This window comes from Myxine glutinosa, chromosome 9 (genome assembly GCF_964187855.1).
Source record: "Myxine glutinosa chromosome 9, kmMyxGlut1.1, whole genome shotgun sequence".
In the NCBI taxonomy this organism is placed as follows: domain Eukaryota; kingdom Metazoa; phylum Chordata; class Myxini; order Myxiniformes; family Myxinidae; genus Myxine; species Myxine glutinosa.
This window is the reverse complement of record NC_136269.1, coordinates 91,813,220-91,828,665: the sequence shown is the minus strand read 5'-3', so window position 1 is coordinate 91,828,665 and position 15,446 is coordinate 91,813,220. Positions and strand designations below refer to the sequence as shown.

The following is a 15,446-nucleotide window of genomic DNA, read 5'->3' as shown; positions in this document are numbered from 1 at the left end:
TCCATCCACCTTTTGGTGGCAGAGGTAATCAAGAGAACTCTCATGGCAACTGAACAGGGCACGAGATTTGAGGATACAATTTTATAGGAGTCATTTAAAACCTGATTGACAAAAAACTTGTCTGCATAAGTTGCTGTTCTGTGACATAAGTGCCACCTTGTTTTTTATTTACTTACACAAACCAACAATGAAAGATTGTTTTGAGTCTTTAAACTTCTGAAATAACACCTTCTTTCATACTCACTGGCAGCAAGCTGTTGCACCTTGCATCTGAAATGCTGCTATCGGAAAGGGAGTACGTGCGTGCACTCGATTACATCATGCACAACTTCATATCAGAGTTGGATCGTGCCGATGCACCTGCTGAGCTGCGTGGTCGGCAGAGCTTGTTGTTCGGCAACCTCCATAAGTTGTGGGAATTCCATGGGCAGTATTTCTTACGCGAGCTGGAGACCTGTACGAATTATCCGCTCCGCATTGGAAGCTGTTTTCTTCGCTATGTAAGTCTTTAACTGTGAGAAGCTTCACATTTTGACTTTTATTAATATGTCGTTGTTGAAGTTGTTGAAGAAGTTGAAGAAGCTGCAAAAAGAGTTGTTCAAATTTCACTTGGACTTTTTATACTCATAACTACGCTTGTATATGGAGATTATTAAACAATACCTGCATTACTCTTCCAGGTATTGTGCAGCTTTAGGTACACACTTAAACAGTCAGAGTGGAAGCTTGTATATGGCACAATTGCATAATTTGTTAGGATGTGGATGTAGTTTGAGGATATAATTCGTTATAGCCTTGTTCATCAAAAAAAACTCATTGTCCTCAAGGTACAGAAGTCCTTGACGGGCATTTATCAGCATTCTGTCCAGCCATTTATCTGTAAATTCCAATCTGCTTGATGTTTTTGTTAGCAATAATTTTATAATTATTCGTTGTTCCACAACTCTTGCCACATCTTGAGTTTAAGCATGTGCATTAACATCAGGAACACATTATTATGGGTAGTGGTATTGGATAACAGCTCTATAAAGACACGTTCTGTCAAATTATCTGGCATCTGTAACAATTATATACATGCACAACTAAACTCAAGCACTCACACATCCTCAAGGATGTGCCAGCTATCCATATGTCTATTGTTATTTTGAGGTCTTTTTGTAATTTATTTTTAAACTGATCTGTCTTTACCCAGATAATTCCACCTGGCAAAGCATTCCACTTACCAACTACTCTTCGACTGGAAAAAAAAATCCCTGTCTCATATCAGTTTGAGCTTACTTTTTGTTTACCTTTAAGCTTCAGGTATATGGCCCCGTTGCATGCAATTCTCTTATCCTTAAGGAAATATTTACCTTAAGGTACACTGTGATTCCTTAGCGAAGGATTTCCTTATTAGCTGTTGCATAAACATTAAACAACCCTTAGGAAATCCTCAAGTAAGGAATTCCTTAAGGTTGAGGAAATCCTTAGGAGCCATTGCTATGTTAGGCAAACAATCTAGGGAGAGGCGTCCGAAAGCAAGAACGCATAATGAACACGTAATTTTAAATGACGCTTGTTATATTGCTACATGCACTCTTGTTATATGTTGCATGGGGAACACATGCTTCCGGATGAAGGAGGAGTACAATGATTCTTGTGTAAAATTCATTCGATTGTCATTGAGGATTTTCTTGTCAATGTGTGCAGTAAATGTTTGGAAACTTTCCGAGAATGGTCAAAGTGTGAAAATATACAAGTGAAATACGAGTGTGGAACAACAAGCAAAATATTCTGGATGCATTGAAAGAGAGAAAATGCTATCCGGGGCACTGGGCCGCCGCTCAGAGCGTGTTTTGCAATGTACAATCCTTTTCCAAGTGCGGAAGTAATGTTCTATCAGCCTCTGGCATCGCTTTGTGATAATCGTCGCCTTTTGGAAACTCAAACGTTGGTGTTTAAGGACAGGTGGGTTTGTGGGGGGAATGGAGGGGGGTGGGGGGAATGGTGTAGGTTGGGGTTGCTCCCTTGAGTTGAAGGAAAAACTTTAGGAATATTCGTATATGCAACCATCCTCAAATTAACAGCGGTGTCCTTAAGGTGAAACTTAAGGACATATTTAAGCAAATCCTCAAGTCTTTCCTTTAGAATGCTTTATGCAACTGGGCCTATGTACTCAACTCCAATTACGCATCACCAGTCAAATAGTAATCTTGTGTCTCATTTGGCAATTTTGCGGTCCATAATCTTCTCTTTTCCAATACGAACAGCCTTGTTAACTAAGACCTGTCATCCTTAGATTCATTCTTGTTTTTCCATGTTAAACCCCCTCTAATGTCATTTCAATAGAAAGGTGACCAAAACAGAACACATTAGTATAGATGCAGCCACACCAGATTTTTATATGTTGTTAACACTTTTTTTCTCTCCAACATAAATATAATACTTCTCGTTATGCGGTCTAAAAAATATTACTTTTGTCTTATTTGTTACTTCCTGACATTTCACTGACTGCTTCAGTTTTTTGTTTGTAGTTGCTCACCTTTCTTGAGTTCCTGCTTTTAGAATCTCTCCATTAAGGAAATCATCTTATCACCGTAGTTTTCACTAATCCCTTTACTCGACACTTTGTCATCATTAAATTTAATATTCCACTACCTGGACCATTCCCCCAGATAGTGTGGTATGAAGTGTTCTTAAAAGTAGTTCCCGTAGGATTTTCGTGCTAAAATTGTTTTCTTTTTTTTTGGTTTTCTGTATTGAATTGGGGATAAAACTATAGGGAAATGAAGGGGTTCAAATTTTCCTGGCCCTGGGTCCCCTTCGAGAGGCCCTTTCCACCCTATGACCCCCTGGGGCTAGCTCCGCTTAGAATGAACCTACTTTCATAATATTAGAGTCGTTATAGGGGTTTTTGATTAGGCTGAATCCATTTTTGACACTTTTAAAGTGATATATACATTCATTGACCCCCTGTCATGGGCAAGGTCGGGGGGTGGGGGGGGGGGGAGCAGGGTGGTGTTTCGTCGATGGACCTCTGCCCTGTAATAACCCTGCGCTTATCTTGGGTCTGACATTATGAGTTATTTGGGGAGATTTTTATTTATGAAGATGAGTCAATAAATGACACATCCTGAGCGATCTATACAGTGTATCATCAAGGGACCCGACTTAAACTGAACCGTCTGATGAGATAATCCAGCAGTTTTTACACAAGACTATCTATATATTAAATAAAAACTGAAAATACCAATCACAATGTACATTGTACACCTTTATCATTGGGTTTGTTTCACAATGCAATCTAGGCTCCGGGCCAGGTATGGTCCATCTGCACCCCCCCCACAACTCTCCGACCCTGGGTTTTTCTGAACCATTGGGGTGTCCTGGGGTGGAAATCAACTGGTAACAGTAAATAAACTTGGACTCACTACCCATTTGGTACCTATATTGGATGGTACCCTCAAAACAGCATATTTTTAAATCCGCGTTGCGCCATATTCGACACACGTGTTCTTTTGGTATTTGTGCCTGCTAATATTAACTCAGAATAAAAAGTTATATACCAAAAGAAAGCTGTTCATCTACTGATCATCATAGAATATTGACACATTACTTATAATGGTACCTTAATGGTCATAACTAGTGCTGAATAGCAGTACCCCACTTTAACGTAACATAATTCGGTATCGACCGTACTATTTCATCTTACACACATAATATGAACACATTACACCTGATATGCTTACATATATATTTTATTGGCTTTCTCCTGTATATCAGCTTTAATTTGATACCAGATACATCCCCATAGCTTCAATTCTCTTTTTTATACAGCGTGTCAAAGATACTACCGGTATGGGGTGATATTGTAGGCGATGCTGCATTTGTCAATTTACAAATGCTGCCACGTATATCATGTACATATATGTTGGACACATGACAAAATCTATGTATTGTTAATATGTGTTACTTAATATATTGTTGTATTGATGTATCACTGTAGTTTATTGCAGGAATTTTGACGAAAATGGCATGCAGATCCTTCCATGTTTGTATCCTGCGTAAATTGAGATCATCAGATTGTACAATTATGTTATTTAAGTGTCTCTTACAGCGACAGAACGAGTCAATTAGTTAAGTTAAACACCTTTTTTTACATAGTTAAGTATGCAATATAAGATATTTTTTATAATTAAGATGCAATTTATAATAATTATTCAGCTTGGTACTTACCAATATTTTGATGTGTTTTGCAGGTGAAGTAACAACGCTAATATGGAACATCCGGCGCGAGCGAAACGTACACGTGAGAGTGAACAACCACCCATTGTGTGCATAACTCATGTAAAGGGACTGAGCTATGGAGAGTTGCACTTGTTATCTGGACTCAAAAATTCTGAGAAGAAATTGGCCAAGCTGCAGGAGGTCAAAGAAAGACGCCTTGCACAACCCCCACAGTCTCCGCATATGATGAAGGACACATGTGATTTGGTCCCTGAATCTCTGGCCGAACACCATGGTTTCCACTGGGAGTGTTACAAGCGTTTCACGATGAACTTAGACAGACTGAACCCTCCTACTGCAGGTACATCTGAAACAACTGGTGCCACAACTCAGCGGATGGCCCGTACTAGTTCTGGTGACAAGATCATATTTAAGCCAGACTGTATCTTCTGTTCTTCGGAAAGTCGTAAAAAAGTGAAAGTGCATGGCAGTTGGACTACCCAGGGGATGAGCCAGTTCGAGTATGAAGGCTGGAAGCCGGTACTGGAGATGGCTGAAATGAAGCAAGATGAAACGCTCTTAATGAGGATCCGAGGCCATGATCTTTTTGCCTCTGAGGCAAAGTTCCACAAAACTTGCCGTATGAAATATATGCAAAAGCCAGAGAAATGGCGCAGTACTGACGAAGAGGCACAGCACCATCAAGGAGAATTAGAAGAAGCCCACAGACAGGCATTCGATGTGGTATGTGATGCCATTGAAAGGGATGTGTTAATGGCCAAGAAGATAATGAAACTATCCGACCTGAGGCAAATGTATGTCATTAACCTGCAAACCAGCAAATATGCGAATCCTGACTACCGAGCCAGCAAACTAAAACTGAAGCTTGAAAACCACGAGCCTTTCAGGGAGAGACTATCATTCTGTGATCTGGGAAAGTCCTACATAATATTCAGCACTGCAATTGACGTCCAGACAGCAGTGAAACAAGCCTTCAAATTGGGATCAAGAGATATGCTTGAGAGTGCAGGTAGCCATTTACGACTGTCAATTCTGGATGATTTCTCGAATGCCCCAGAACTGAAATGGCCACCAAGTCCTTCTGATCTCCAACAAATGGACGATGTTATACCAGATTCACTCAAGAAGCTGCTATGCTACATCATAACTGGAACAACATCAGCAAGGTCACAACGAAGCCAGCGATTAGTTCAATCAATCGGCCAAGATATCTGTCGCGCTGCCACCAAAGGCTCTTGGAAGCTTCCAAAACACATCATCATGTGCACGTCCCTGAGACATCTATACAGAGGTGAAAAGCTCATAACCCTTCTTAATAGAATGGGACACTGTGAGAGTTATTCATTTTCACTTGAATTGGAGACTGCACTGGCCGAATCAGTGATGAAGTCATCGACACAACTCTCCAACCAAATCATCAGGTCACCATGAGAGCCGTCTGTCTTCCACTCGGAGTTTGACAATTTCGACTCATTGGTGAATGATCTGACAGGAAAAGGTTCTGTTCATACAGCACACGGGATCATGATGCAAGAAGTCAGTGATGATCATGCCGCATCTGGTCCAGCAAGGCCAACTCAAGTTAGGACCAAACGGCGTTCTCTGCAGTTGATGCCAAAGAGTTGCCTCAGCTGGAATCGTCTCAAGAAGAAACAGACTCGCGCGTGATATTATACGTAAACTATGCCAGGAGCCAGAAATATGAGTTTGTTCGAGTGAAGAGCCCAGACTCGGATGTATTCTTCATCTTACTGCACTACGCCGCATCGATAAACGACATAAAGATACTGTTTGACACAGGCACAGGAAACAAGCAGAGGCTAATAAACGTCAGTAAACTCGCAGCAGACTTCGGCCAAGAGAAGAGTACTGCTCTTATGGCACTTCACGCCTACAGCGGTTGTGACAGCACTAGCGCTTTCCGAGGGATTGGAAAAATCAAACCTGTTAAAACGCTGCTTCGTCTGCCGCAATACATCCCTATTCTCAACAAGCTTGGAGATACGTGGGATGTGCCAGAAGAGCTGAACAATCAACTAGACAGCTTCACATGTGCCATGTATGGAAGAGGAAAGGTATCACACGTTGATGATCTGCGACTCCTGAGAATAAATGAGCTATGTGCCAAGGAGAATCGTCACCTACCCTCAGGCAATGTAGACATGGCCAATATTCCACCATGTATGAGGAGCCTCACACAGCACATCCGAAGGGTCAACCACCAAGTGGGAATTTGGAAGAGAGCTCACGTTCCTCGACCAAGGATTCCCAAAGCAAGTCCAGGCCATGGCTGGGAAGAGGAGAAAGGCTGCCTGGATCCTCTCTGGTATGATGGAGACATGCTTCCGCGTGAGCTGGCTGATATAGCTCAGGTCATGTCAGACGACGATGAGAGTGATGATGAATCAGGTGATGAAACACCTGATGATATGGATCGTGTTTTGTACAGTGATACCGATGAAAGTGACAGTGACGATGACTGATCATGATGGACATATGCCATTCGTGCAAGCAAGCCAACTTGACTGCACTCATGCAGTGTTTGACTTTTGTTGATAATTAACAAAATGCAATTGTTTGTTTGTGTTCTTTTGAGAGTGGATACTTGTATTATATGATATAATGTGGTTAACTGAGTGTACGACATACATATGTAATTGTAGGGATAAAACTGACTGTTAATATTATTATGATATCTGTTGTTGAGCAATAATGTTTGGTTTATCATCAAAATATTCGATACTAAAAATTTTTTCAATGGGATGTTAAAATTTAGTTTCAAATAAGAAATATTTTTACTTTTACAGTAAATATTCGAGCATTACATTGTTACTGTTCTGTGGAAGGTGTTTGACCCAGTGTATGAATATTAATATGATGATATTAAAAACTACTGTGATTAATAAACAAGTTTTTCTTGTTTAATATGTTAATAAGATGGCAGTATGATTATGATATTCGATTATGAATGACATTTATAAGTGTAATAGGCAGTTCTTTTGAATATAGACAAAGACTGTTACCGAGATTATATGATTCATGGTTCCCGCGAAACAGGTAGTATTTTTGACACGCTGTATAAAAAAGAGAATTGAAGCTATGGGGATGTATCTGGTATCAAATTAAAGCTGATATACAGGAGAAAGCCAATAAAATATATATGTAAGCATATCAGGTGTAATGTGTTCATATTATGTGTGTAAGATGAAATAGTACGGTCGATACCGAATTATGTTACGTTAAAGTGGGGTACTGCTATTCAGCACTAGTTATGACCATTAAGGTACCATTATAAGTAATGTGTCAATATTCTATGATGATCAGTAGATGAACAGCTTTCTTTTGGTATATAACTTTTTATTCTGAGTTAATATTAGCAGGCACAAATACCAAAAGAACACGTGTGTCGAATATGGCGCAACGCGGATTTAAAAATATGCTGTTTTGAGGGTACCATCCAATATAGGTACCAAATGGGTAGTGAGTCCAAGTTTATTTACTGTTACCAGTTGATTTCCACCCCAGGACACCCCAATGGTTCAGAAAAACCCAGGGTCGGAGAGTTGTGGGGGGGGGGTGCAGATGGACCATACCTGGCCCGGAGCCTAATCCAACTAGGATGAAAAACATTCTTTTCAAGAATTGTTGTAAAAATTCGCAAAGTACCTTCGGTTTGTCCTTTTTTGATAAACTCAGAATGTTTTAATTTACACAAGTACATAGTAATATTAAAAATAAAAATCCAAACCAAGAACGTAATTATTTATCATCCTTGTCCTTATCCACATCACATTAAACTGTTTGCTGATTTATTCATCATCCTCATCGTCATCCTCGTGTGTATCATCCTTAATTACGTTTCCACAATCACTGCCATAGCACTTACAGAGAGAAGTACAGGGAAGTCTGTTCTTGAAGCAGCTGCACCTTCATTTACACCCCGATTGACATGCACATTCCGTCCGTTCAATCACAGCTCAAGGGGCGGGCAGGGCGAGACACCTCACTGGAACATAAACAACTTCATTAACATTCCAACCATTTTCTTCAATGGAATGGTGTCTGGACAGTCTGCTGAAACCCATCTTCCTTCTTTGGTTGATGCTTCACCTGACGATCAGTTCGAGTATTTTGGATGAGGAACTGGCAAGTGACGTCAACAACTTTGTCTACTTCTTCATTGCGAATTCCAGAAACTTTGAGAATATGACGGCCAAAGAGGAGATGAGTGAGGAAGAACTGGAGTAGCATAGGATTCTCAAAGTCTTCAAAGCTACCGTTGAATGACCAGTTTCGGTACTCCATCATCTCCTCTCGTAGAATGTTTGCCATGCTGTTCAAATGGTCAATTGTGTCGTCATTATACAGCATCGCAGACCGAAGTTCCATAGCAATGCTAACTGCTGTTGGGAGGACGAGATTATCAGGCTCATGTTTGCGTCGCGATTTGACGAACTGGACATTAGGAAGCCGTTCAGATATCAGTTGTTTCAGATGTTTGCGGTAGTTTTCTGTCTCATTAACCCCTACCTGATATCTCTTCAAAATTGACAAGTATGCATCATTCACTTCAGCCATGTTTACGGTAACATCATCGTCAGAGAGGGTGTTTTGAATGGAGTGAAGCAGCTGTTCATCACATACAGAGCAAATGAGCTGGACATTACTGTAATATAATGTAGTGAAGGTGCGCTGTGCATAACGCAAGCATTTCCTATGATAGTACTTTTCAAGAGCAGAAGCATCCCCAGAGCTCTCTAACTCAGATACACAAGTTCATACACGGTCATCTTGAGTCTTGAGTTTTATCTCCAGGAAGTATTTTTGTATACTGAATCGAGGCTCGTGAAAGAGCTAACATTTACTTCACAAACAAATCAACCAGACAAACAAAACACACAAAAAGAGGGAGCGGAAAACAAGATGGGGAGAGAAGGGGAAGCACACAAACACAACATTTGAGAGCAGGGAGATGTGTGGAAGGGAGAGGGCTTGGGGGGAGGAGGCGTGGGAAGGGGGGGGGGGGTGGAGGGAGAAGTATAAAACACAAGGACACCAAGGACTTCCAGGACAGAAGTTGGTATTTCAAAAAAGTGGAATTGGGGTGAAATTAGCGGGGGTAGAAAAGATCAAGGTTTTGAATGGGGGAAGATAAGAGATGGTGGTGAACAGCAGTTTTAAAGACCTGGAGGGTGGAGTGGGATTGAAGAGAGTGAGGGCGTTTGTTCCAGAGGTGGGAGAAGAGAGGAATGAAGGAGTGAAGGTGAGCAGAGAGTCTTGATTTTGGCAGTTTGACCATAAGAGGGTTGCAGGCAGATCTTGTGCGACCTGTAGGAATATTTGCGGGACAGAGCCCAGAGAGAGCTGGGGGGGCAAGGCCAGAGAGGAGTCGGTAGAAGATGGAAAGACCACCAACCTGCCTGCGGTGAGTGAGTGAGAGGCCCTTGGAGTTAGCTTCATCGCGGGAGATTCCAATGATTCTGAATGCTTTGGTTTCAATAGCGTGAAGACGAGCTAGGTGTGAGGCAGGAGCACCAGCCCAGAGGGGAGAGCAGTATTCCATTGAGCTGCGGATGAAAGCCTTGTATGTGGTGAGGAGCTCAGGTGTGCCAAGGAAGGACTTTGCACGACGGAGGATGCCCAGTCGGCGACTGGCTTTGGAGGCCAGATTTGAAATGTGGTTTTCCCAGGAAAGATCATGGCAGATAGTGAGACCCAAAAGCTTGAGTGACAGAACTTCTTGGAGAGGATTATTCAGAAAGTGGATGGGAGGGTTGTCCAGTCGGTCTTTTCGGAGAGACATCGTAAGAGTGTGAGATTTATCAGGATTGAAAGACATGTTCCACTTGTTTGCCCAGTCTGTGATTTTGTCCAGGTCTGCAGAGAGTGAGGAGGCAGCAGACTGCCGATCTGAGGGATGAAGAATGGAGCGACAGAGAGTAGAGTCATCAGCAAAGAGATACAGAGGATTTTCAAGAGAGTCAGAGAGATCATTGATGAAGACCAGAAAAAGCACAGGGCCCAGAACACTGCCTTGTGGAACTCCAGCCTGAACAGGAAGAGGAGATGAGAGAAACCCATTCAGGGCCACACGTTGACTACGACTAGAGAGGAAGTCCGCCAGCCATGCGTGGAGATTTCCATTGATACCAAAAGAGGAGAGTTTGGTGAGCAGAGCGGGGTGCCAGACCGTATCAAAGGCACGTGATATGTCAACGGAGACTGCTCTAATTTCCTGTTTGGCATTGAGGACCTCCATCCATTGTTGAGAAAGCAGAAGCAGCATGTCCAGAGTAGAGTGTCCAGGTCTGAAACCAAATTGATGATCAGAGATCAAGCCATTGGAGAAGAGGAAAGATTTCATATCTGAAGCAATGATGGATTCCATGACTTTGCTGATAATTGGGAGAAGGCTGATTGGTCTGTAGTTGCTGGGATCTGTTTTTGCACCTTTTTTGTGCAAAGCGGTGATGTTGGCAGATTTCCAAGCAGATGGAAGATGACCTTGAGCAAAAGAGAGAGTGAAGAGAACAGAGAGAGGGAGTGAAAGAGCGGAAGAACAGGATTTTAGGACCCGTGGGCTGATGCCGTCAGGTCCAGTTGCAGAATCCGAGTCGAGGGTTGACAGAAACTTTTCCACCTTGTCAGGAGGAAAGGACACAGAGTCCAGGAGCAGCTGGGTACGACTGGGTACGGTGGGTACAGAGAGGGATGGGTTTGGGACAGAAGATTTAGAGGCAAACACAGAGTTGAGGCATTCAGCTTTTTCACGCGTGGAGTCAGCCATGTGGCCATTTGAGGTGAGGGAGGGGATGGAGGGGGAACAAACACCAGAAACAGATTTGACCAGATGCCACCAGGATTTGGAAGAGGGAGACAGATAAGAGAGTTCGGTCCTGAGAACGGAGAGATATTGTTTCCTGGCTCTCCTGAGGGTGGACACACACTTGTTTCGGGCTTTGTGAAAGGAAATGAGATTTCCTTCCGTTGGATTTGCTTTCCAGGAGACGAAAGCAAGTTGTTTCTGGGCAATAGCCTCACCACAAGATTCCGTGTACCATGGACGGGAGGAAGGGTAAGACAACAGAAGACGAGATGGGATAAATCTGTGCATGAGAGAGAGCAGTTTGCTTTGGGAGAATTCCCAGGAAGAATTTATGTCAGAGGCAGTAGAGATGGGAGACCAGTCCAGATGATTGATGGCTGCTTGAAGACCGTGCCAGTTGGCCTGAGTGAAATGCCAGACTCGTCGACGCTGAGGAGGCTCTCTGAGAATGGTCAGAGAGATGTCCACTTTAACAAGCACATGATCAGAAGAGCCGATTGGAGCAGAAGAAGAGCAGCAGACATTTTCAGGGAAGTTAGTCACAACCAAGTCCAGAAGAGAAGCTCCGTTGACTGAAATCCGGGTCGGGAAATTGACAGATTGTGTCAGTCCCAGTGAGTCACAGAAGTCCTTTGCTGAAGAGCCATGGCTGGTGAGAGCGGTACCCACACCCAGCCAACTGGCATGGTGACAGTTGAAATCACCACATATGAGGAAGAGAGAGTTGGGATGGGTAGATAGAAGTTGGTCCATATTCTCAGACAGCGAGATGTAGATGGAGTCATCACTGTTTGGTGGACGGTACAACACACATTTGAACAAAAGGTGGGAGCGAAGGGGAAGCCGTAGCCAAAGGTATTCCTGGGGGTGAGGTGGAGAGAGGGCAGTGCAGGGCGAGTGAGGAAGAGAGTTTTTTATAAAGATAGCAACCCCACCTCCAGGACGAGGCTCAGGTCTATCATACCGGAGGAGGGAGTAACCTGGGAGAGATACCAAGGAATCAGAGACATCATGAAGGAGGAAAGTTTCTGTTAAGCAGATCACGTCTGGTTTGTCAGAAGCAACCTGTATGGAGAGATCAGTCAAGTTTGAGCGAAGGCCCCGGATGTTTGAGGTCCATACTGTTAAAGAAGAGGAAGGGGGAGCATCGGATACAGAACAGGGGGGGGGGGGGGGGGAGCGGTAGGGTATGATGTGGAAGAGTAGGAAGAGGTAGGGAGAGCTGTTGAAGGTGTGTCAGAGATTTCAGAACAGCTTGGAGAAAGGGAAGAATGGGGCGGACAAAAGGTTTGATGGTGATTGGGTGAGGCGCAGTGAGGTGTTGTTTGAGGAGGGGGAAGAGTGAGGCAGAAGGTTGAGGGAGATGAAGGTGAGAGTTGGAAGGGGGAAGAAGCGGGGAGGATGCTTTGAGGAGGAGGGGTGAAAGGGGAGTCTAGGAGGGGAGGAGTGAGGGAGGATCTCAGAGGGGAGGGGTGTGGGGGGAGTTTAGGAGGGAAGGGGCAAGGGGGGAGATCTGAAAGGGATGGGTGATGGGGAAGATTTGGAGGGGAGGGGCAAGGGGGAAGATTTGGAAGGGATGGGTGATGGGGAAGATTTGGAGGGGAGGGGCAAGGGGGAAGATTTGAAAGGGATGGGTGATGGGGAAGATTTGGAGGGGAAGGGATTTGGAGGGTTTTTTTTTTTTTTTTGAGATTTTAAAACAAGGAAGTATGGGATGAAAAGACCGTGAAAAACAGAGACCGGAAAATAATTGCAGCGCGATCAGAGAACCGCTGAGACAAAAACGAAGCCTCAAGCCAAGGTTGGACACAGTAGCCTAGTACTACACTTAGGCCTCAGAATACGCGATAAGAGAGACCGACGATTCTGTACACAGGTATGAAAAACCAACGCCAAGAATACTATTCAAGACACCCCAATAGGTACATACAAGACCAGTTTCGACAAAAACACAATTGAGAAAAGTTACTTAACTTCGAAAGCGAGCGTGCATGGACAGCTTTGAAGAGACGAGACCTCCAATCTTGCGCATGCGCATCAATTCCATGTTGTTCGAAATATTCGAAACGTTCGAAAAAATATTCGAAACGAAATACGAAACGAAATATTCAATATTCACCCATGTTGTTCGAAAAAACGTGATGAAGAGGTTGTGAAGCATCATTAGGACAAAGGTTGCACTGGAAGGTCGCCCAGGCCCTCGAGAGGAAGATGCAGGGGAATCAGGCCGGGTTTGTTTACCTCTGAGCCTTTCAATCATGTTCTTGTTGATGATGGGTTTCCGACATTCAGTATGATAACACAGATTTGTGGTCCGCTTCACTCAAGCTACCTAAGCGGTCACTAAGTTGTTTCATATCAAGCTGACCCAAAGAGAATTGTTCATTACAGCAAACAATTATATCTTCAATCATATTTGGGTTATTCACTAGTCTCTTGCTTGGGGTAGCACCCTCATTGCAGATGATGCACACACTTCTTGACATGATGATTAGAATGTCTCACCTGAAATATAAAAAAAACAGCATTAGCATGTTCCAAAAGTTCCTCAAAATAAAACAACATTCCTAAAAAATTGGTTCATATTCTGTGTAGAGATAGACCGAAGTGGAGACTGAAGATAGACAGAAGTGGAGATAGTGGAGATAGACAGAAGTTCAGTCCCGGATGGGGAGGGATGGGGTGGGCTCTCAGAAGACAGGGGGGCTCCAGAATGAGATCTAAGGACAGAAAAATTTGAACACCATCATTTTTACACACTTGTCATTTTACACATTTTATACATTTATTTAACTTCATCTGAACTTTGTTTGCTTGTCCCATTTCAAATATTTGAGCCGTTCGTTTTCTAGGTTCCATACGTCCTAGAGAGCTGAAATTTGGCCCATGGTCCTCTTTCCTGGTACATTTTCATCTATCAAAATTTAATTACACATAAAAAAAAAAAGATGATAATAAATGGTTTAAAACTATAAAAAATAAATAAAAGTATGTAGCCCTAAAACATGTTTTTTCGTTTAGTTGTTCAACATCTAGACTCCAAATCAAACTGAAAATGCAAAAAAATCAATTTTAGCACACAAATCCTACGGGATTACACTTCATATCACACTAAGAACATCCAAACGATTCTGCTCAAGTCTCCTCTTCCCAGCTATTTATTTTGCCCCTAATGTGTTCCACTCTCCCCCTCCCCATTTTAGGAGAAGCAATTTGAGATGTACGCATTGTACAGCAAGAACAAACCTCAGTCTGATGCGCTGATGAGCAGCTATGGAAACGTTTTTTTCCGGGTAACTTGGTGCACATCTTCATAAAACAATTTATTTTTTATTACCTCAATAAAAGTTCTCTTTCATTTTTGAGTTTATTAATTTAAAGTCTATTGTTTACATTTATCATTTTTGTTTTCCAATTCTTTGTTTCCTCTCAACAACTTTCTACCTCGCTTCCTCTTTTATTCCACTTCCCCCTTCTCCTCCAACCTCCCCCCTAACCAAATGTGTAGCAAAAGCAATTGGCCTTGGGTGACAAGATGGACTTGTCCTCATACCTCCTGAAGCCTATCCAGCGAATGAGTAAGTATGCTCTGCTGTTGAAGGATATGATCAAGCAGTGGACAGGGCAAATGGACAGTGCGACCCACATTGCCCACCCAGCAGCAGAACAGGAACTGGGGGATCTTCGAACTGCCTTGGAGCTCATTCGCTTCCAACTGCGGCATGGAAATGACCTGCTTGCTATGGACTCGATCTGCAACTGTGATGTGAGCCCGTTCTTTCTCTTTTGAAGTGCTTTCAATGCGTTTGCTTGTATGATTATTATTGATTTAATAGTCTTTCGGTGTGGGAATGCAGGAGTGAAAGGAACAGAATGAGAGTACACAGACTGTAACAACAATACTAAAACCCAGTACTGTACATGGTAATGGGTAGAAGGTTGAACATCAGTTTTAGCCATAATAATTGTCTCATTTAGCAGATTGGCAGTGTCCGAGCTTGCCTAGGTGTGATGTCTGAGTTTGTCTGGGTGTGATGTCCGAGTTTGCGTTTGCCTGGGTGTGGTGTCCGAGTTTGCCTGGGTGTGGTGTCCATGCTGTGTGGTGTCCGTACTGTGCTGTTCCCTATTTCTTCTGGAGTAGTATAACCGATTTATCAATCAATACAAAATCTGTGATAAACCATAAATTGAATGGAAAAACAAAACCTACCAATCTGTAGTGAAGATGCGATCGGCGTTTCCCTCTTGATTTCACTAACACTTCCATTGTCGCCATCTTCTTCTGAATCGCTCGCATAAGGCTCAAAATGATACGGCTCCATAATTCCACCGAAAGCATTTCCATCACTAATTTTGTCTTCAATAGTTTATTCAAATTCCACTAATTAGTTTC

General features: G+C 42.8%; 1 protein-coding gene across 2 annotated transcripts in view; it reads left to right on the top strand.

The window, feature by feature from the left end:
• The window catches only part of LOC137435227 (pleckstrin homology domain-containing family G member 4B), a 199,014-nt gene that overhangs the window by 130,826 nt on the left and 52,742 nt on the right, over nt 1-15,446 (top strand). Inside the window, exons 16-19 of one of the 2 annotated variants that reach the window (XM_078784520.1) lie at nt 251-500; nt 14,257-14,346; nt 14,562-14,631; nt 14,716-14,819. In XM_078784520.1, the coding sequence (XP_078640646.1) occupies nt 251-500; nt 14,257-14,346; nt 14,562-14,631; nt 14,716-14,819 (514 nt within the window). Of the gene's footprint in view, nt 1-250; nt 501-14,256; nt 14,347-14,561; nt 14,820-15,446 lie in introns of both variants that reach the window. The other variant, XM_078784519.1, reaches the window with a different exon arrangement.